The 22,116-nt window shown below is 30.2% G+C and overlaps 2 protein-coding genes across 2 annotated transcripts; both read left to right on the top strand.

The window, feature by feature from the left end:
* Nucleotides 1–6,098: 6,098 nt before the first annotated feature.
* On the top strand, nucleotides 6,099–6,855 carry LOC132926524 (uncharacterized). Its single transcript, XM_060990887.1, has 2 exons — nucleotides 6,099–6,345; nucleotides 6,414–6,855. Exons 1-2 carry the CDS (start codon nucleotides 6,099–6,101, stop codon nucleotides 6,734–6,736), a joined length of 570 nt encoding a protein of 189 aa, XP_060846870.1. The 3' UTR covers nucleotides 6,737–6,855.
* An 8,694-nt stretch (nucleotides 6,856–15,549) lies between these two features.
* On the top strand, nucleotides 15,550–20,424 carry LOC132927578 (tubulin alpha-3 chain-like). Its single transcript, XM_060992129.1, has 4 exons — nucleotides 15,550–15,697; nucleotides 17,881–18,103; nucleotides 18,715–19,016; nucleotides 19,479–20,424. Exons 1-4 carry the CDS (start codon nucleotides 15,695–15,697, stop codon nucleotides 20,301–20,303), a joined length of 1,353 nt encoding a protein of 450 aa, XP_060848112.1. The 5' UTR covers nucleotides 15,550–15,694; the 3' UTR covers nucleotides 20,304–20,424.
* Nucleotides 20,425–22,116: the final 1,692 nt, after the last annotated feature.

The raw sequence follows: 22,116 nt of genomic DNA, 5'->3' as shown, positions 1-22,116 counted from the left end.
AACGTTACTCCAGCATCCGCATTCATGATTTTTATCTTAGACACTCAAAACCGGTACAAAAATTTGTAATATAATTTGTACGAATTTGTAATCGTATTTTGGAAATTTGTACACCCCCCCAAATGGGGGAAAAACACTTTTTCATCTCGGATGCCAGCGTAACGTTACTCCAGCATCCGCATTCATGATTTTTATCTTAGACACTCAAAACCGGTACAAAAATTTGTAATATAATTTGTACGAATTTGTAATCGTATTTTGGAAATTTGTATTCCATTCTAACCTATAGATCTAGACAAAAACTGATTGTAATAATACGTTACCTATTTAAAAAATAGTAGAGGTACACCTTCCTAACATGTGCAAAATCAACATTTAACGTCGGGCGCCAGCGTGACGTTATTTCATCAACCGTAGAGCTGTAGTATATAATCATGATTTATTTCCAAATAATTTTAAATTATACAACAAATGTATTTGTATTTTTACATATTATTACGTACAATATTCCTTATTGATATACTTAGAGATAATTTAAGCAAATAAGCAATGCTGGTAGAGTTTCTTCATTTTTTAAGCTTGTTTAATTTTAATTAGTTTCTAAAGTAGTAACTCAGTTATATCATATTAATATAATTGTATTCTTTGTAATATTTTTATGTATAATTGTTAATCATAATATACTATTTTATTTTGTTTATTTAAAAAAATATAAATATGATAAATATCGTGCAGTTTTTATTTTAACTGTATGGTAATAGTTAAGTTTATGTTGTGGTTATTCACGTGCGACGTGCAGCAGATATTTTGTTGGTTTTTCCTAATTTTGACGGGCGTCATCGTAGCGACCATCTCTATTATTTATTGTTATATATATATAATATATAATATATATATATATATAGACCATCCTCTATTGTTATAAATAGCTATTTTGGTCTATATAATATAAATTAAAAATAATTTTGTAATAATATGATTTCTGATGATTACCGATTAGTATTTTATACGATCATTTGTCGTTTGGATTTCTCCGTGATCAGATTTCCTGATTTCCGAGTTTTTATTTTGCTTAATTCAATTATTTATAATAATATTCAATTTCACCGTCGTTATAATGGTAAGTACCTATTATTAATCATCATAATATAATGTTATAATATATTATAATTACCTTGGGTGAAACTACGGGTAAATACTAGTAATACTGACTAACAATTTTTACATTTTATATATTTTAATAATTATTTAGGCATTATAAATAATATATTTAAATTTACATGTAAACGTATACCTACATCTGTACATTTTATATAATATAATATCAATATTATCATATAGTATATACTATATTTATATAGGTACAAATGAGGATTATAATATAATTATAATATTATAATATTATAATAAAAATATTAAAAAATAAAAAAATATAAATAAAAAATAAAAAATAAAAATATTATTATTTATTTTTTTTTTATTTTTATTAAAATATTATTATAATAATATTATTATATTATAATATTATTATATATACTAATATTTTATTATTATATAACGTACCTAATAAAATGATTTTTTTTTTTAAATAACTAATAGCATACCTATTTATTTAAAATGAATAACTTTATTTTTCGCATATAAAATTTGTGAAATTTTTCGTTTAAATGTTTCTTACCTACTACACGATTATTATACCGCTCGTACCTATTAGAAGTGTAAGAATATGTGGAATTTAAATAATTTCTTAAATTTAAAAATTGTACATACTACACAATATGAACATAATAATTAATAATAACATTGATCTATGCCTAGACTATCTTCTATTTCATATTTTAAAATATGTCGTTAGTGATATTAAATTAATAAATGTTTTATATGTGTAGGCAGGTAGAAAACCAAAAGTCGATCCATCTGTTGTTGATAAAGAAGTTTTAAAAAATAAAAATGAAATTTTCGATGGTAAAAGTAAGTAAAACAATTATTACCTATACTGTTAACAAATATTATTATAATGAAATCAACACAATAGAATTCCTAAAAGCAACTAAATTAATGAATTTACTTTAAGATAAAATATCAATATTGTAAATTATATATATATATGTATTATTTTTTATGTAACGCTAATGGCCTCAGCTGTCGAAGCGGAAATTAAAAAATTTCAAGATCAATAACAAAAAAAAAATATATATTATTATTTCTAACAAATATCTTGTAGAGTAAATACAATTTTTTCGAAGTAAAATACTTTGTATTTTTACGTTTCAATAAAATTGTGTATTATAAAAAGAATTACCAATCTTTTTGTTTTTTTTGAGTAAGGTAGTTATAATTAGGGTCAGATTTAGGGATTACTATATTAGGTAACTATATTTTTCTTACAATTTTAGTGATTAAAGTCTGTCAATTTTGATTTTGTGGGTATATATGGTTCTCTTAAGAAAAGTGTAAAATGTTCATAGGTAGTATATTTCAAACTAAATCTGACACCTTTGCCTAAATCAGACGAGTTTAAGATGGTTTTCTTTAAACGCTTTGTTAATAAATTAAACGTTTACGCCATCATTTGAAATTGGAATTATTTGAAACAAATCAAATATTTACTTGAACATATTGATGAACATTGTCGGTGCCTATTTGTTGTCAGTAAAATTATGTTTTAATCTAGATATTGCTGGTGTTAACGCAGAAGTGTGGCGAAGAATAGCGTCCAGTGTAAGTGAAGGGATTCAAGATGTTGTTACACCAGGATCAATACGTATTCGTGTTACTCGTAATGGTGGAAATATACTAAATATTCTTGGTATTTTACCTGCTAATAAAACAGATGTAAACTCCCCCCACACAGTAAAAAGTAAGTACATATATACATTTTATATACCTAGTTTACATAATAATTCGATTTAGCTTAGAATCATTATAAACTTTATTCTAATTATAATTTTTAGAACATTATGGTATTAACTCTACAACATATTATGATACATCTTCTTCTGATGAAAATAATTTAAATTCTAATAACTATGAAAAATGTATTTTTGATATAACATTTTCTGTCGATGAATGGAAATTAATTCAACCTCGTCAAACAGTGCATTGTGAAAAGAGAGGTTATAGAACTTATAATATACTTACTCCGTATGAATGGAGCAATGTGATCCAACAACACTTTTTTTTACATACAAGATTACCTTGTTGTCTTAAATTTCAAAAAAGGCCGGTGGTCAGCTTTTCTGGTATCGTTTTTCTTACCATACAAGGACAATGTTCAGAATGTAATTCATCATTTAACGGAAGGATAGATTCAGTACCAGCAGCAGATACTCGGTTAGTATAAACCTATTTCATATACTTGTCTTAATATAATATAAGTTATTATTTCATATTATATTTTACAACTATTATTAATAATTTAGAGTAGTTATGAAATGCGTATACAGTGGAAATTTTAATGGAGATCATTTTAAAAAACGGAGACTTATGGGTGCGGAAAAAGAACGTGCTTTAAACGCATTGCTGAGTCAGCGAATGGATCCGTCGATTTATACTCGAAATCAAGCAAATGTTTTAATGAAAGAAGGTAATTATGATATTATATAATATATTATTATAGTACCTACTATTGATATTTTTGGGCAGCATTTATTTAAATAAACATTATACTGTAGATTCTAAAAAATGTGTATAACGTGTACAATTCTTAACCTTATACCTTTGTAAATAAACTAATCCAATTTTAACAAAATTATTTTATTTTATTTTTCAATTTTAAAGGTGACAGTATCCCTGCTCAAATACCTAATGTCAATGCTTTAAGAGCTCTTAAGCACAGAGCAGCATCAGCAACTAGATTTCACAGTGATCCAATTAAAGCATTAGAATTAATGAAAGACAATAGTACATTTTCAACATCCATTCATGGTATTGGTCTAGATAAATTTTTTATTCATTTTTGGAGCCCGTTACAATTACAAATATATAAACAGTATTATAACCAAAATAGTACACCTACAATTTCATTTGATGCTACAGGTGGATGTTGCCGAAAAATTAAAAGAAATAAAACTGGTCCTATATTTTTGTATGAAGGTGTTATAAATTTAAATAATAAAAATTTTACTGCCTTTTCGATGCTATCAGAAGAACATGACAATTTGGCAATATTTATGTGGCTTAAAAGATGGTTAAAATGTAATGTCAAACCTCCAAAAGTAGTAATCAGTGACCAATCTTTAGCACTGATGTCTGGTCTAGTACAAGCATTTACTCAATACTCATCTCTTGACAGATATCTGAATGCATGTTTCTCTCTGGTGGTTAAAAACGAAGACATAGAAATACCTTTATGCTATATAAGAAACGATATAAATCATTTTATACATCTTGTGACTCAATGGGGCCCAATAAAAAATTCTATTTATCCTAGCACAAAACAAATTATTACTCGAACTATGGGACTACTCGTTCTCTGTACATCAATTAAAGATGCCGAAAAGATTTTAGAAGCATTATTCGATGTCATTTTAAGTAAATTTGATGGAAATATAGAGGGGATGAATACGTGGACACCTTGTTATAAAGCCAAGCGTTATTTACAATCATTAGTAACAACCAGTGTTATAGATTTAGTAGAATCTGATGAGTGTAATGAACCAGATCCAAACAATACAACTAGCAGCATTGATGAATATAATACTGATGATGAAAATACATCTAACACCAATACGACTTTCAAAGATTGGGCACAAAGTATTGCTGATAAATCTAGATCAAAAGTTAAAGATGTAAAGGGAATTTCCGATAATGCACAATATCTACTTGCACTCGAACCTATCCTTATAAGAACATTTAAATTATTTCCTTGTTGGTCCGATATAATGAGACAACATTTTGGATTTGGAGAAGAAACTGCGTCTAGTAGCAGGATTGAGAGTAATTTTAATCATATAAAAAATCGTGTGTTCAAAAATAGTCATTTGCCCCTGAGAGTAGATTCATTTGTAGAAGAACTGATTTTATATTATAGAGGCGATCATCTTTTATTACAAGGAGAAAACGATAATAAAACGATAAAGTCACTCGATCAACGCTCACGTAGTAATAATGATAATAACACATATTATGATAATCAAAATAATGTAAGCTTATCCCATTCAATTAATAATGATGACTTAATGGCTTATGAAGATGATTTCTTGATAATAAGCGATACTAATTTTATGAATCAAAATGATATCAGCTTATCTCACAGCCATACTGATAATGACTTGAACACATACTCGAATGACAATGAGCTCTACGATAATTTTAAGTCTAACGAGCATAGTGATGCTACTGCCAATTCTACTGATGATTCATCATTATCTTCATGTATTTCTATTGACGTAAACGAGCACCAAACAAATAATAAAAGTTCAATTTTTGATACTGATTTAAAAAATATTCAATGCCAACTTTGCAGAAATGGAGATATCCCAACAGGTCTTTACAAGTGTATACAGTGTAAAAAAGCTGTTCATTTATTTGGTTGCTCCATTAGAATTCCTAACACGGATGAAGGTTATGGAGAACCAAGAATTTGTCTCGATTGTGATAAAAAAAATTCAACTATAGCTGAAAATAAAGCAACAGAAAGTTGGAATAGAAAAAGAAAACTACAAAATTCACGATCTTCGCGTTCCTATCTTGTTCGACAACCAGGATTTGAATTATTAGACCTCAATAAAAAGGGAAATATAACTTCAATTATACTTTTGAAAAATGGGAATTCTCTACTTAGCAAACCAATTATGGTACCCGATCATGGAAAGTTAATTATAAGCAATACTTGTTCGGTTGATTCGATATTGTCACTCTTAGCAACATCAGCTGCAGACAGTGGGGTTTATCGAAAATATTTAAGCGACTTAAGTTCATCAAATTTGACTTCAAATATAGCATTGCAAATGATTACTGAAAAAAAAGTTAAACAAATTTATTATAATCGAGCATTACTTTTGCTACAATTTTTCGCAAATAAAGTTGAAACTTTAGTAGGTGGTCTTAAATCGATTGATACAACTGATACTGCTGCATCCATGGCAAATAAAATGATGAGTGAAATGCCTTCATTTATAAAAACTAGTAAATGTAACCACAATTTTTGTTCTGTACCTGTGTTAAAAGTCACATCTACACAGCTTTCATTAAATGTGTACGATGGTCGAATAAATATAGCAAATGATCTGCAAGAATATATAAAGGACTCTGAAGAAAATTGCTCTTTCTGTGGAAATAAAAGAAGTATAACAGTGGAATCTACAACACATATAATTATCGAATTGAACTCGATTCCTTCAGGTAAATATTATTAGCTTGAACCAAAAAAAATTTATAAATATTTTATGTAATAAAATGCTTTTATTTAGATCTAGAAGCATCAACTAGCACGGGAAATATTGAGAGTGTTCCACTTCATTTAATAAAACAAAACTACGCACGTCCAATTACATCTAAATTAGATGATTTGGAAAAATTTGTAAAAGTTGGAGATAAAATATTCAAATTAAGAGGAGTAGTAAGTTTTTATGGTGGAGACAGGAGAGGATTGCGAAATGCCATGGGACACTATACAGCATCTGCTTTCAGAGAAAACTGTAAATGGGAAACATATGATGACACAAAAATCAAAGTCCAAAACACACGCTTATCGAGTGAAAATGATGTAGAATTATTGTTTTTTACGGTTTAATTATCATTACTTTTACAGTTGTATTTAATTTACAGATTGGTTTTTTTTTGATTTATTAGTTTATTTAAAAGGTTTTTAAAAGCAGAGAAGCATATGTAAAATTTAATTCAAGTTTATAATTTTCAGTTCATTTAAAAGATTTTATAACCAAATAATCTAATACTATTTATTATTATCTTTTTTTTTATTATGAAAATGTTTACTGTTAATTTTAAGATTGATCTCTACTATTTTTTAAATAGGTAACGTATTATTACAATCAGTTTTTGTCTAGATCTATAGGTTAGAATGGAATACAAATTTCCAAAATACGATTACAAATTCGTACAAATTATATTACAAATTTTTGTACCGGTTTTGAGTGTCTAAGATAAAAATCATGAATGCGGATGCTGGAGTAACGTTACGCTGGCATCCGAGATGAAAAAGTGTTTTTCCCCCATTTGGGGGGGTGTACAAATTTCCAAAATACGATTACAAATTCGTACAAATTATATTACAAATTTTTGTACCGGTTTTGAGTGTCTAAGATAAAAATCATGAATGCGGATGCTGGAGTAACGTTACGCTGGCATCCGAGATGAAAAAGTGTTTTTCCCCCATTTGGGGGGGTGTACAAATTTCCAAAATACGATTACAAATTCGTACAAATTATATTACAAATTTTTGTACCGGTTTTGAGTGTCTAAGATAAAAATCATGAATGCGGATGCTGGAGTAACGTTACGCTGGCATCCGAGATAAAAAGTGTTTTTCCCCCATTTGGGGGGGTGTACAAATTTCCAAAATACGATTACAAATTCGTACAAATTATATTACAAATTTTGGAACCGGTTTTGAGTATTTATTCCAACCTGCGGATGCCAGCGTAACTAACCTCGTTTATAATATGTTACACATTTTTAGAAATGTTTTGAATCCCTTTTTCTTGTTTAGTATTAAGTTTATTTTAGTTTAAATAGGTAAAACGTATATTTCCGACAATTCGACAAATAAACCATTAGACGTTTATTAAATAAACACCAGTTAAAATCAACAAGATACTCAATAGTTTATATATATATGTAATTATATGCATTACGTTCAAAATATGCAAAAATATGCAACAACAAAAAATTGTACTATTTAATCAAGAATAAGCCAAATCGTGGACATATCTGACAAGCAATCAATTTGAACTTAAGGAAAAAACATGGAAATGCATAGAAATCCTAAGCCTATATATAGTTATTTTATAGACTTCAGAGATAGTATAGCATCGGCTGTATTGTGTTTGGCACGTGTAGGTGTCTTGTCAATTTTTCCTTCGACTCTCGTTCTCGCGAATGAATCTTTTCGGAAATAAACGTCATCTGCAGTGGTATACGCGTATGTACAATGTGTGTCGGTCTGCGGTATAGCCGCCGGCGCGACCATAGAGAATCCCCTCGTCTTTGGCGGGTGGACTGCTACCCGTGTTTGCGGCCGCCGTCCGGCACGGAGAACGCGTTGTATAATATTATTATTATTATTGTATTATTACACACGACCGCAACAGACACGGACACGCTTTCGGCCGCCGCTACCGAATCGCCGTAAAAACGTCACGGCCGAGCTCGGAAAACGACCGTCGTCGCGGCGGCGGCGGTGTTAGTGTTATGGGCCACACGGGCAGGCGGTAGAGGCGACTTGGTCAGATCGCGAGAACAACGACACGTAATAATAATAGTATTATACGCGACGGACAGACGACAGACGTATAATAATAATAATAATAATAACGACAATAACGCACGCGCGTAACTCGCAATAATAATATATAATAACGACGTGCCGGTTTCCGAGAAAAACCATACGAGCACAACTATAATATTATTATTATTATTATTATTGTTGTTGTTGTATTCGAACAACGGCGGCGGCGGCGGCAACAATATTAATATTATGTCGAGTTGTTATTATTGCTACTACCTACTCCTGAGGGCCGCCGCCACGGTCGATGAGCGAGAGCAGGTCGCGCGCGGTCCGGACCGTCGAGTGGCGGCAGCGATCGGGTTGGCGTCGCGAGGGGATCTATGTACGCCGCCGCCGCCGCCGCAGGATTTTATCGCCGCGTTTTCGCGTTATTTTCACACGCACGCGCGCACATCCGTAAATCACGTTTTATTTTCGCATTGTTTTACGAACGGCCGCCGCCGCCGCGTAATCGTACGCACCGCACATTATACGGCTATGCGCGACAATAATAGCAATAACAATAATTATTATTATAATAACAATATATATATATATATGTATATACCGACGGGCCAGCCGACGGCGGTGGTGCCGAAGGAAATGTTAAAACGTTTTTTTTTTTTTCGTTCTTACGCGTCACATTCACGAGATCCAATTTAAATACGTCACGGAGTATCGAGTTTACAGCGCGCAGTATTATAACACTACACCGCGGCACCGCCAACAGCACAACGCGTGCATTTCTGCGCAGTAGGCTATGCACATCGCGGCCAATCATTACCGCCGTCTTGCCGATGCCGAACGGGAGTGACATAATATTATTATTACGTATGTCTTATACACGTCTGCGTATATAATAGGTCTTGGCGAGTTAATAATGACATATTATTATATACTCGTACGTCCACGGTGATCTATATTTTATTATAATATATAGAAAAAAAAATGTACAGATTTGTTAAAAATTAAACTTATTTTTTAATTATCGGGGTATTTTCATTATTATGATGCCGATGCGGTAACGCATCACACCGTCCCGCAGACCATTGCAGATTACACAGAAATCGAATATAATCTATAGCCATCAATGCCGTACGTAACCGGTCGCAGTCCGTCGATACAGGATTTCTCGTGTCTACTAGTACTATATTATTTACTGTATTTATTTTTATCTTACATTACTATTACTTTAAACACTTACTAAATACATATCAGCAAATTACTGTCGTGCGACATTGAATGTTGTTTTTGATTCAATTTTTTGACATCTATGTGCATACAAAGGATAAAATCAGTTCAGCCGATTGCACCCAATACCTATGTGAAAATGATCACACTTATTCTTATTACAAAGAAATAAAAATGTCCAATGTACAAAGCTCTATCCTCAAGCAAACCGTTACAGTCCAAATAGAAAATATGATGTCCTTTCTCAACTCTCCGCTTGTCCAGACCGTTTGATCTCGCATGTCTCCCTTATTTCCGACTTAAGTCATACCTATTGACTTACATACTATAGTAGGTATCTGATTTTTTCTTCAAATCTTACTGCGTTAATTAATCCACTTGAATGTTGTATATTTAAACCATAAATAATGTAAAGAAAATATCATATTTTACACATACACCACAAGTATTATATTTCATGTTACTATATGCATGTATATATTAATAAAAACTATAGTATCGCTGAGCCGTGTCTATGAACAATATCATCAGAGTTATCGATACAAAGATAAAGCTTATTTAAACATTTTAAATATTTAAATTGTAAAAAAACTTTAAAATTATTATTACAACATGACAGTCGAAACACATGACTTGTAATCTGATGTCATGTACAATACAACACACGCGTATAATATATTTTTAGTTTTGTTCAGTTGACAAGTAGTTGTCGACATAGGCGTGCGCACGGGGGGGTTTCGGGTATGCCTGGGCACCCCCCAACATGTAATTGGGGCCCTAAAATTTAAGTCATATAGCATATATTATATGAGTCCGTATTTTAACTAATGTTACTAGAATAAAAATGGTAATTTTTCTAAAATATGTCGTAAAAAAAAAATAATGTTTCGGGATAAAAAAATTAATACAACATAAAATATTTTAAATTTGCGTGATAAAATTTAAAACTTATTATGATTATAACAGCTAGATGTTATTGACTACAAAAGTAAAAATTATAAATAAATATTGCAATTATCTTAAAAATAGATTTTAGATCCAACTATATATAATGAAATATTATATTACTTGGTAGTTGGTACTAGTAATACCATTGATTGATTTGATATGTGATATAATGTAAGTAATGTTTATTCGTGCATTATAATTTATTAAAATATAAATATGTACATATTTGTTAAGAGAGGGCCCGAAAAAATTGTAGGCACCCCCGAAATTTAGATCTGCGCACGCCTAATATGGTTGTCGACCAGTGGTATTACTTATTAAATGCTGGTATGCATGAAAATGTATTAACTTAATGGTTCGATAAAGTGTTATTGACCAATCACGGGCTACTAAAATATGTTTAAGGGACCATTAGCTCATTGTTGATTCATTAAACTCTTCAGTGATTGTTTAAACATTTAAACAATAAATGTCATTTATTGAATTCGTAATAATTCTCAATACTATTTTCCGGTAATAGCTGTATAAGTAACACTGGTATTAGCTTATAATTGTATTTTATAAACCTTTCCAATTATTTCGAATTAATTATTTATAATTCACTACATTATAATTAAAATCATAAAACACTTAATTTTTTTTTTTTTTACTACAATATTTATGGCTTATTTTTAACACGTTTTTTGTTTAATTATTTTAGTACATGTTTTCTTAACTCTTGACCAATTATTTTAATTTCATAAAATAAAAAGTTATTATTACATTTGTTAGCATGTCATCTTTAATGAACATAGTGTTTGATTTAGTGTTCACGATTCGCATAAATTTCTTGTGGAAAGTATTTTTAAGTAAGTATTATATTCATGGTCATTTGCAGGGTTAACAGTCAATAGGCGTATTTTTTTTATAAGACAGTACCTACTATTTTTATTTCCTAGTGTTCTTCATATGTTCAATATTCAATTATACTCATTTTTTTTTTTTGTTATATTACAGAGTAATACTTATATTAGTATATATTTTATTTTATTATTTAGTTTTGCTTATACATTTTTGATAAAAATTGAATTATGATTCAACCTACATTGTTTAATTAACTCAAGTTAATTATTTTTCATATCTTTACATAATATCAACACGAAATAATATTATAAATTTTACTAATACCTAACCATTAATCAGCAGTTAGTAATTGTGGTTGATTCATGTTATATGTGTGTTAAATTTAAATTCAATGATATATCATTATATACATGAAAAACGATTCTGACCGACCAGCCTATTTCACCAAGTATATTACACGATTTGATGTAATTGTGTAGATTTCATATGGTTATGGGTTAACCATGCATGTAGGATTTTGACCTTTGTATAAAGAACCAACTAGATCCAATTTACTATCCAAAACCACTCTCAAAGATAAAATTTTATGATGACTTGTTGTGTGTACACAGATACAAAAAAAAATATTTTTGTAAAATCAATATACATTCATTGATTTGTCAAAATCTAATTAAAACTATAAGTCCATGACAGTTTAAAATAAACGAAGATAGGTAATTTCTTATAATACTATAGATCTTTTTCTTGATCATCGCATTCCATATTCTTAGTTATATTTATTACAAAGTTAAAAAATTCTAGGACATCAACTAGTCAGTGACGTATCCGGGATTTTTTTTTTTTTGAAGGGTGAGGGATAGAATCGATTACACATCGCACAGAAAAAAGAACCATAATACCTACAAAATTAGTGTTTAAAAAACTATATTTAAAATTTTAAAACAATAGGTACATTATTATTTTAAGTATAAAAATTTGCCATATTATTAGTAGTAATGATAATTTATTACTATATTCATACTTAGACCAGATTATTTTCATAACAGTATAAAATGTTCTTGAATTTATAATCTATCATTCGAAATAATTTTGTTTAAATTGCTGCGTTAGTTACAAGTTAGTGGATAATTGTTATCCAATCTAAACTTAAGATTTGAATATTCGTTATATGAAAACATATTGTACTAATACTATATTAATTTTAAAAAGAGATAAAACAACTATACCATTAATCATTTATTACTTTAACATTTTCATAAATTCATAATGTAATTCAATCGAATAATAATTTAATCATTGCTCATAGTCATAATATTATCATACCCATCATAAATACACTTAAATAACAGTTTTTATAGATTCACCAATATGGCAATATGTACGTACAATATAATAATTAATAAAATCAAATCTAATTTGTAACTTTTACCTATGTATCTTAAATTCCACACAGTTAAAACCCGTTAAGTTTTTATCAATTTTACTTCACAAGTTGCAAGTATACAATGATCAGTGAATGTAAATAAAAAATGTAACGTTCAATTATGTTTCACCGTATTATAATAATTGATTTATTCAATCTTCCCCGCGAACAAGTCTCAGAACAACCCATAAATAGAGTAGGTATGTATGTTAATTTTTTTTCAAATCAACATACGCTATTTTGCAACGAACAGAGAGCATAGATACTACCTACTGCGACAGTCCACTTATAAACTGTCATTTCGATAATAACGACATATTTTTCACATTATACAGACCGCGTACTTCGCTGTATCACACAATATATAATATGACAGGTGTATAAATTATTATTATACATAATAATACTAGTACATAATTATATAATCGAGTCGTATTAAACGAATGAATAAATACACATTTTACAGGTAGGTAGTTGATAAAAGTATGTATACATGTACTGGTATATAGTGATACTGTAGTGCAACGTTCTAAACGGTATTTAAATGAGAACGATGCCGCTGTTTATAATATAGGTACAGATCGTTTAAATAATGTGAAATAATCGGAATTGACGGTACCTATATCTTGGGCATTAGTCCATCACGCTGATATAATAGTATACCGTTCGAATAATGTTTTATGAATTTATGATAATATAACTTGTATAGATATATATTTTTCATACTGCGAATAAGTCTAAGACTGTAAAAACACAGGCTGCATCCCCATACCAGCATATTATATCTAATTTTATCAAAATTTTAACTTGAAATGTTTACAAAAAAAAATTGTTGCATAAACATTTCAATATTTTCAAATTTCTAAGAGAACAACTTATATTTACATGGTATCTTGTATTTAATTCTATAGCTTTTTGCTGTTGAACTCCTCAACTAGATACGATTTTCTACCCGAAACCACACTAAAAGCTAAAGATTAAAGCATTTTTTTTTCAGGCACAAAAATTAATTTAATTAATTTAAAAAAACACTCATTATTGTAAAGCCAATATATTCCGATCAGAATTTAAAGTAAATAAAAACGATAAAAGAATTGTTCTGAAATATTTTATTTTTAAATAAGGTAAACGCTTAAAGTTATATAGTATATAGTATATTAATATAAATATACCTAATAACTAATAATAATATTATATTACATTTACATAGCTACTAAAATAAACAATTTAATACCATGTGAATTTAACAAACGGTTTTTATAAAATATTACAACAAAAACTAAATAAAAAAAAATATAACGAAAATTATCAGATTGTTTGTATTTTATTTGTAAAAATAATAAATTAATCGTTTCAGTTGTATAGTCTATTAGTCTTTATGTACATTAGTAATATATAGATAAAATAATTGTAACGATGTCAATAAACCGATCACCTCGTCATAATTATTATTATAATTGTTTTTTTTTTACAGATTTAGATAGCAACATAATACATAATAATATATGCTCCCGGTTGGCAAATTTGTCAACACGGAAACGGTGGTCATATTATGGTTATGTGTAAGGATAAAAAAGGTTCAGTCAATTTTTTTAATCCAATAATTTGCTACTCATATATCATACTTGTGGCTGATATTTATCCCGATAACAGAAATACTACACAGTTCATTTATTGTCATAATAACATTGCACTCGATGACTTGACAATTTATGTCAAAATTGAAGATGTATTGATGTTTTGAAAAACAATAGAAATGATATCTATTTAAATTAAAATAATAATGTTAATAGGAGTTAAAAATAAAATAAATTTAAATATGTGTATGGAAGAATTTTCAACATAATATGCATGCAAAACGCTAGACATCGTAAAATTATGATTTGAATATTTCAATAATAAGGTTTAAAAATACATTTAAAGCAATTAACCGACGTTAAAAATATTGTGCTATTGATAATAAGATAACAAAATAACACACGGGTTAAGCAACTACATCGTACTCGTGCCAATATAGGCAACACGATATAATTATCCATAATACCTAATCAAATTTGTGATTGATGACGTGAATTTTCTACTGAATTTATTACCACTTGCGTTTGGGACCTATTGGCTTGCAATATTGTGTATAGCATCAATAAAAACGGGTTTTATAAGAGGGTCTTACAAAAATTTCAGGAAAATTTCAAATACTTTTATTGTTCTGTGAACGTATTATAATAATACGTATAAGACAAGTGTAACTTGTATGAAGATTGTTGTAAAATTCTAAAATGATATTATATATAGGCACAGTGTAATATACTATACGCGACATCAAACTCATAAAGGAACCTAGTTAAGTCTCCTCTATATAACAAATTATTAGCCAACAGTAAAATTCATAAAATGCTGGTTACGCCACTGGCAGTATTGTAAAAATGCGCGTCAATTTAAACATCGAGAGAATTTTAAAAACCAACTATATTGGCGGTCATAATATATATATATATAATATTATTGTATGAGCGAGTTCCGTTGGCGGTGATATAAATATTCTTTGAAAATATTTGCAATATTAAAATCTGTCGTATCCATCGTTGAGTGTGACGCGTCGCTATAGAAGGCAATAGAATTTTCTCGTGACAACGGCCGTCTAGCGACCGTCCGTCGTTTGGAATCCAAATTCATTATTTGCACGAACGTTGTAACGTCAACACACGTTTTCCGAACATTTATATTTTCCGTTTAATTTTTTTTTTGTTACAACTTTTCACAGTTCACGCATATTAATATTTTGTTTTCCTGTATTTTATTAATTTTCTTTTCGTACCTGTTTCATAAAAAAATCAAATAAAATGGTGAGTAGCCTTTTTATTCTATCATTATAATGGATTATTCACCAAGCCGTATATTTAATTGCTATTATTACTAGCCGCTGCCCACTAAATATTTTTATACTAAGCTAAATTTTCAATTTGCCAATATTTTATTTCTTTAATTATTTATAATTCACTTTGTCTCGGGTATAATAATTTTAATTTAACGTTCGCATTTAAAATAAAAAGTCACTCGAAATTATTAACTAATTATTTTTTTAATTTAATCATTGAATTATTTCGGAAAAAAAATGTGCGTATCAATTATTTTATGTTTTTGTTTTAATCTATTCAACTATACAGCTCTACTACTACTATTATTATATTTTTATAAATAAAATAGTACCTAATTGTGTTTTAAATGTAACATTTTTTTTTTAAATGGAATTATAATATCATTTTTTCCTGTTAGTATTTTGATTAATCCTATTTAATTTTTTTATACTTATATAATGTTATAATTAAAATTCATAATTTACAATTTTATATTTAAAATAAATTTAGGTATAACTGAAATAAAAAAATTAAATTTTTTAAATATCAATAATTTGTCAAATGCGTTAAGATGATTGTAAAAATAAATTGCTTTTACACATTTACGTATTGTAGAACCAATTAAATAATTTTAATTTTCACTTAAATAAATTTGTTGCTTTTTCAATATTAGTTGCCATGATTTTATTAGCACAGTCGTCTAATAAAAAAATATTATTTCAATGTACCAATTTTTTTTTCTTTGTAAATTTAATTATTTTTGCTATAAAGTGGGGTAAAATATAAATCAATAACTTCGCTTAAAATCTGAATTTAATATTTATTTTATTTATTATTTATACCAGTGAAGATTTATTTCGAAGTTATAACAATGTTTATTAATGGTTATCGTTTAAGTATTAAATAATTAAATCTCAATAGATATATTAAATAATATCAACATCCACGGAAATGCCGTTCTGTATTGAAATAAATAAATTTATCAAGTATACTTAATAATTATTTTCTTATATTTTAATATACACATAAAAATATAAAAATACAACGGTTATTACCTACTAATTCGCGAGACAATAAAAAAAACGTATTTTTTTATTATTTTAATTTTAACGTCTTAAATTGATAAATTATCTTATACTATTTTTAATTGATAAATATTATTTAATAAATTATTTTTTACACTTTACTAAAAAACAATTTTTAATGCAAATATCTTAAAATACGTTAATATTACTTAACGTTATTATTTTTATGTCAATAAATAAGTCATTAATATTATTGATACATATTATACAATTAATTTCTCAACATTTCAATATCTATCAAAAGCTTTATTAATTTATTAAGCGCCACAAATTTGTACAATAATAATACTTAATTATTATATAAATTATGACGTGTATGGCAATGCGTACGGGAATAAAATATGTCCGTACCACTAGGATTTGTCAATTGTACATTGAAGTCATATTTAAAAATGTCATATTCTCGTAGTGTAACGGCATGTGTTTTAAATTATCGCAAATATAAATTATATAAATTAACTCCGTATACTGAGTACTGGCCGTGTAAATAATTAATTTGTATGGTATGTTTTTAAAAACCGTTGTATTTCCTTGACAACCGTTTTTGTTTAATTACGTTTTGGTTTCGAGTAACGCGTTTTCATTAATCTCGCGATCGTTTCTGTATTATTAATTTAGTTATTTCGTTATTAAATTGAATTCGTTCTGAAATTTATTTCAATCATGGTAAGCACAATTGTTCTGATTTGATTAATTAATATAGACATAATATTTTAACATGGTACAGTATATAGGTACTTAATTATATGCTAACTGGTAGATGTACTCATCGTTAAATTTAATGGTCCACGGCGGTGGCGGCTGCGGCGGTGGTGTGGCAACGCAAACCCGTCGGCTGCCGCGCCGCCGTATGAAAGGGCTCGACTATATTATTATTATACAATAATTGCATCGTATAATAATATTGTTGTTAAACGGCGATCATGCGCTCACCGTTTCGTTTTCACGACACATACCAGCTTCTTAACACCGAGTATGGTGAGCAAAGCGATCGACTTTTGAAAACCAAACGAATCGCGTGAAACGGCATTATAATATTATGTCAATTGCGTAAATTTATTGATGTAATTTCGTTATTATTTCCAGCGTGAATGTATATCCGTACACGTAGGTCAAGCCGGAGTTCAGATCGGCAACGCGTGCTGGGAACTGTACTGTCTAGAACATGGTATCCAACCGGACGGACAGATGCCATCCGACAAGTCTGTGGGCAGTGGAGATGACAGTTTTAACACGTTTTTCAGCGAAACCGGCGCCGGAAAACACGTCCCCCGCGCCGTTTTCATAGACCTCGAACCGACTGTCGTTGGTAAGTGTACATTTTTTTTTCATTAAAAGAGGACGTTTCCACTTATTTTACGGGTTTTTGTTGTTTGTTTTTTACGGTATTAAGCAAAATAAATGTTCAATAGTTTATAGTAGATGTATAAGCACAATAACAACTGGGGAAATTATTATTATACATTGCACAATATATTATATTAGTAAATTGTATTTTGTATGTCATCAGTTTTAAATATATAGTTTTGTATTATATTTTATTTTTAACGTTCAAATATTAATATAAGTATAATTGAAATTTGAAAATAACTTACTTTTGCAATGAGAAAAATAGCTATGTAAATTGAATTTAAAAAATACTAACTATAACTTTGGGTTTTTTTTATTTAGACTAGCAAATTAAATGTGACAAAGACATGATTACAATTTAACTATTTAGAACAAATTTAGTGTTAGCTTTTGTATGTATTATATTGTGAACAGCATAGAAATTAACAAATAATTATAATTAATTTTTTGACCGTTATAGTACTAATAATACATTTTACCTGCCAATGGAAAAAAAAAATGCATTTAGACTTATTATTATTTCGATTTTTCGCGTGGTGTATGATGGTGTATTATTATGCGTTTGTGCAGACGAAGTGAGAACCGGAACGTACCGACAACTATTCCATCCGGAGCAACTGATCACCGGCAAAGAAGACGCGGCCAACAACTATGCCCGCGGCCATTACACAATCGGCAAAGAAATCGTCGACCTAGTGCTGGACCGAATCAGGAAGTTAGCCGATCAGTGCACCGGACTTCAAGGGTTTTTGATATTCCACTCGTTTGGTGGCGGCACCGGTTCCGGTTTCGCGTCACTGCTCATGGAACGGCTCAGCACCGATTACGGAAAGAAGAGCAAACTGGAGTTTGCCATTTACCCGGCGCCCCAAGTGAGTACCGATCACCTTTACAATAGCCCTCGAGTGTGTTTATCGTATTATTTTTAATTACATAAGTGTATATATTTCTATAAAATCGTTGTTTTACTCGCCGTTTAAAAAATAAATATTAATAATAATATATAAATATTTATATAACAAGATATTAAATTAAAATTGTAATATTTTGCTTTCCGATCGTAAAACAATAATTCGATAAATCTGTAAGCGGATAAAAAAACAGTCCTCGAGAATATATAATATTATAGAAACGAAGAAATCATTAACATGTCGTTAGTAGTGTTTTTGAATAAACGGTTCAAAGGAAATCACCCCCTCACCCTTTCCACCCCCGTTTTCACACCGATTGACAAAAGCGTAGTATTTATCATGTCGTCGAACTCAATATCATCATCATCATCATCATATATAACATATATCATCATATATAACACTAATAATCTCGTTACACAGGTATCGACGGCCGTCGTGGAACCGTACAACTCGGTGCTGACCACGCACACCACGCTCGAGCACTCGGACTGCGCGTTCATGGTGGACAACGAGGCCATCTACGACATATGCCGCCGGAACCTGGACATCGAGCGGCCCACGTACACGAACCTGAACCGGCTGATCGGGCAGATCGTGTCGTCCATCACCGCGTCGCTGCGGTTCGACGGCGCGCTGAACGTCGACCTGACCGAGTTCCAGACGAACCTGGTGCCGTACCCGCGCATACACTTCCCGCTGGCCACGTACGCGCCGGTCATATCGGCGGAGAAGGCGTACCACGAGCAGCTGTCCGTGGCCGAAATCACCAACGCGTGCTTCGAACCGGCCAACCAGATGGTGAAGTGCGACCCGCGGCACGGCAAGTACATGGCGTGCTGCATGCTGTACCGCGGCGACGTGGTGCCCAAGGACGTGAACGCGGCGATCGCCACCATCAAGACCAAGCGGACCATCGTGTTCGTCGACTGGTGCCCGACCGGGTTCAAGGTGGGCATCAACTATCAGCCGCCAACCGTGGTGCCGGGCGGCGATCTGGCCAAGGTCCAGCGGGCCGTGTGCATGTTGTCCAACACGACGGCCATCGCCGAGGCGTGGGCCCGGCTCGACCACAAGTTCGACCTGATGTACGCGAAACGGGCGTTCGTCCACTGGTACGTCGGCGAGGGCATGGAGGAGGGCGAGTTTTCCGAGGCCAGGGAGGACTTGGCGGCGCTCGAGAAGGACTACGAGGAGGTGGGCATGGACTCGACCGAGGACGACGGCGAGGCCGGCGAAGAGATATGACTCGTTTTTTACATATATATATATATATGTATACGTACACTACCGCTGTTGTCGTCGTCGTTGTTAACACTATAAATAATATACTTTCATCACACGTGTCTTAGACATCGAAATAATATATATATTCGTTCGTGTACGTTATTTTTATTATTATTATTATTATAGGTTTTATTGTTTTTAACTATATTTTTATCGGTACGACGAGATAAGAATTTGAAAAAAAAAACTCGCCGAGGTGTATTATGACACCACTCGTCTTGTGTGTGTATTATGCGTGACGGATAACGGCGATCGAACACTGTGATAATACGATAAATCGGTATAACACATAAATGTATAGATTATAATATAAGACATACGAATAAAACCTATAGATTTCCAGTTGCACACCCTGCTGCGTTCGGATTGACGGAAAAAATAATATCGGTAATGTGAGTGGAATTATTTTTCTTTTGTGGTTTTTCGTTCGTAAAATGTGTTTGGATAAAATCGTTCGTCCTTTAAAGACAAGATTTTATATAATATTATAATTTTATTTATAACGATTGTTAAAAAAAAAAAAAAAACAATTGTTTTATTAATTGAAAAATTGTACATTTATACTTAGTGGTTGAAAGTTTAGAACTTCTAAAGTATCGCCGTCATTAAATAATTAATAATCAACTAGTTTTCAAATATTCACTATAAAAATACGGTAGAAGTCGATAGAAAAAGTTTTGCTACTCGATGTGTTATAATATAGTTAGTAACTTGAATGTTTTTTCTGATTAAATAAATTATACATTTTTTCTTACTCAAAATTTAAAACATAATTTTTCAATTGCATTTTTCGTGGTATTTCCGAATATTTTATTTTTTATTTATATATAGCGTTCAATTAATTAATTGAATTAATTAGCATACAACTGTATAGTTTGTATTTCAAATAAATGGCAGGTGCCTATTAAAATATGTTTTTATAGCTATTATATAGTACATACTAAATAATATTATTTAATTTGCGCTGTTTATAATTAATATAATATAGTAACTGTGAAGTCCTACGCTCTATACGAAGTATTGGAGGGATCACGAGCAACATTGAATCGAGATTAATTTTTAACGTATAACACTTTAGAGTTTAGGTCTTAACGCGAGAGGAATGTTTTTAAACATTTTATTAGACGATAATTGATTTAATTTTCGCTATGACACCACTCACATTTTATTTATCGTCAATTTGTTTTCTGCTAAACGTGTTTTTCAATACCTACCCGTCCCGTCCATTAGCTGCTGTGTTGGGCATAAACGCATAGTCCGACACTATAACGATAACGTGTTTCGGGTAATGGTTTTTGTGACAATGTTATATTCTAATATTATTCACGATCGTTGACATCCAATCGTTGTAAATAACATTAAATCGTATAGATTTTCATTATAATATTCTATAAGATAAAGTTTAAATAAACGCATTCCGACGACACACGCGTTTATAAACATACGCGCCTCCTGCAGGAGATAATAACGAATATAGCAAATCTACTTCAATATTATATTACTTTTTTTATTAAAATATTTGATAAGATATGATAGAACTTATACATACGATATATCTAATATTATGTTTTTTTTAAAACTATATTTAATGGTTCATTTTTATTATGATAATATGAAATAAAGTTAACATGTGTTTGGGAATTAATAATCATCAATAATATTATTATGTTAAAATACAAAAAAAACTACGTGGGTATTATTCATCGAATATTCCATTTGGTCATCGTCCAATACGTATCGTACAATGTCCCCATCATATCAACATCTATAAAAA

The sequence above is a fragment of the Rhopalosiphum padi genome, chromosome 3 (assembly GCF_020882245.1).
Source record: "Rhopalosiphum padi isolate XX-2018 chromosome 3, ASM2088224v1, whole genome shotgun sequence".
In the NCBI taxonomy this organism is placed as follows: domain Eukaryota; kingdom Metazoa; phylum Arthropoda; class Insecta; order Hemiptera; family Aphididae; genus Rhopalosiphum; species Rhopalosiphum padi.
The sequence above is the reverse complement of the archived record's forward strand: the minus strand, read 5'-3'. Positions and strand labels throughout refer to the sequence as shown.

What these genes read in the sequence shown, in the direction of transcription:
- LOC132926524 (XM_060990887.1), top strand. Translation starts at nt 6,099, where the DNA reads ATGAGTGAAATGCCTTCATTTATAAAAACTAGTAAATGTAACCACAAT. An exon ending in ATTGAACTCGATTCCTTCAG is followed by an intron (nt 6,346 to 6,413) that starts GTAAATATTATT and finishes GCTTTTATTTAG; the next exon opens with ATCTAGAAGCATCAACTAGC.
- LOC132927578 (XM_060992129.1), top strand. An exon ending in CCTCGAACCGACTGTCGTTG is followed by an intron (nt 18,104 to 18,714) that starts GTAAGTGTACAT and finishes GCGTTTGTGCAG; the next exon opens with ACGAAGTGAGAACCGGAACG. An exon ending in CCATTTACCCGGCGCCCCAA is followed by an intron (nt 19,017 to 19,478) that starts GTGAGTACCGAT and finishes CTCGTTACACAG; the next exon opens with GTATCGACGGCCGTCGTGGA.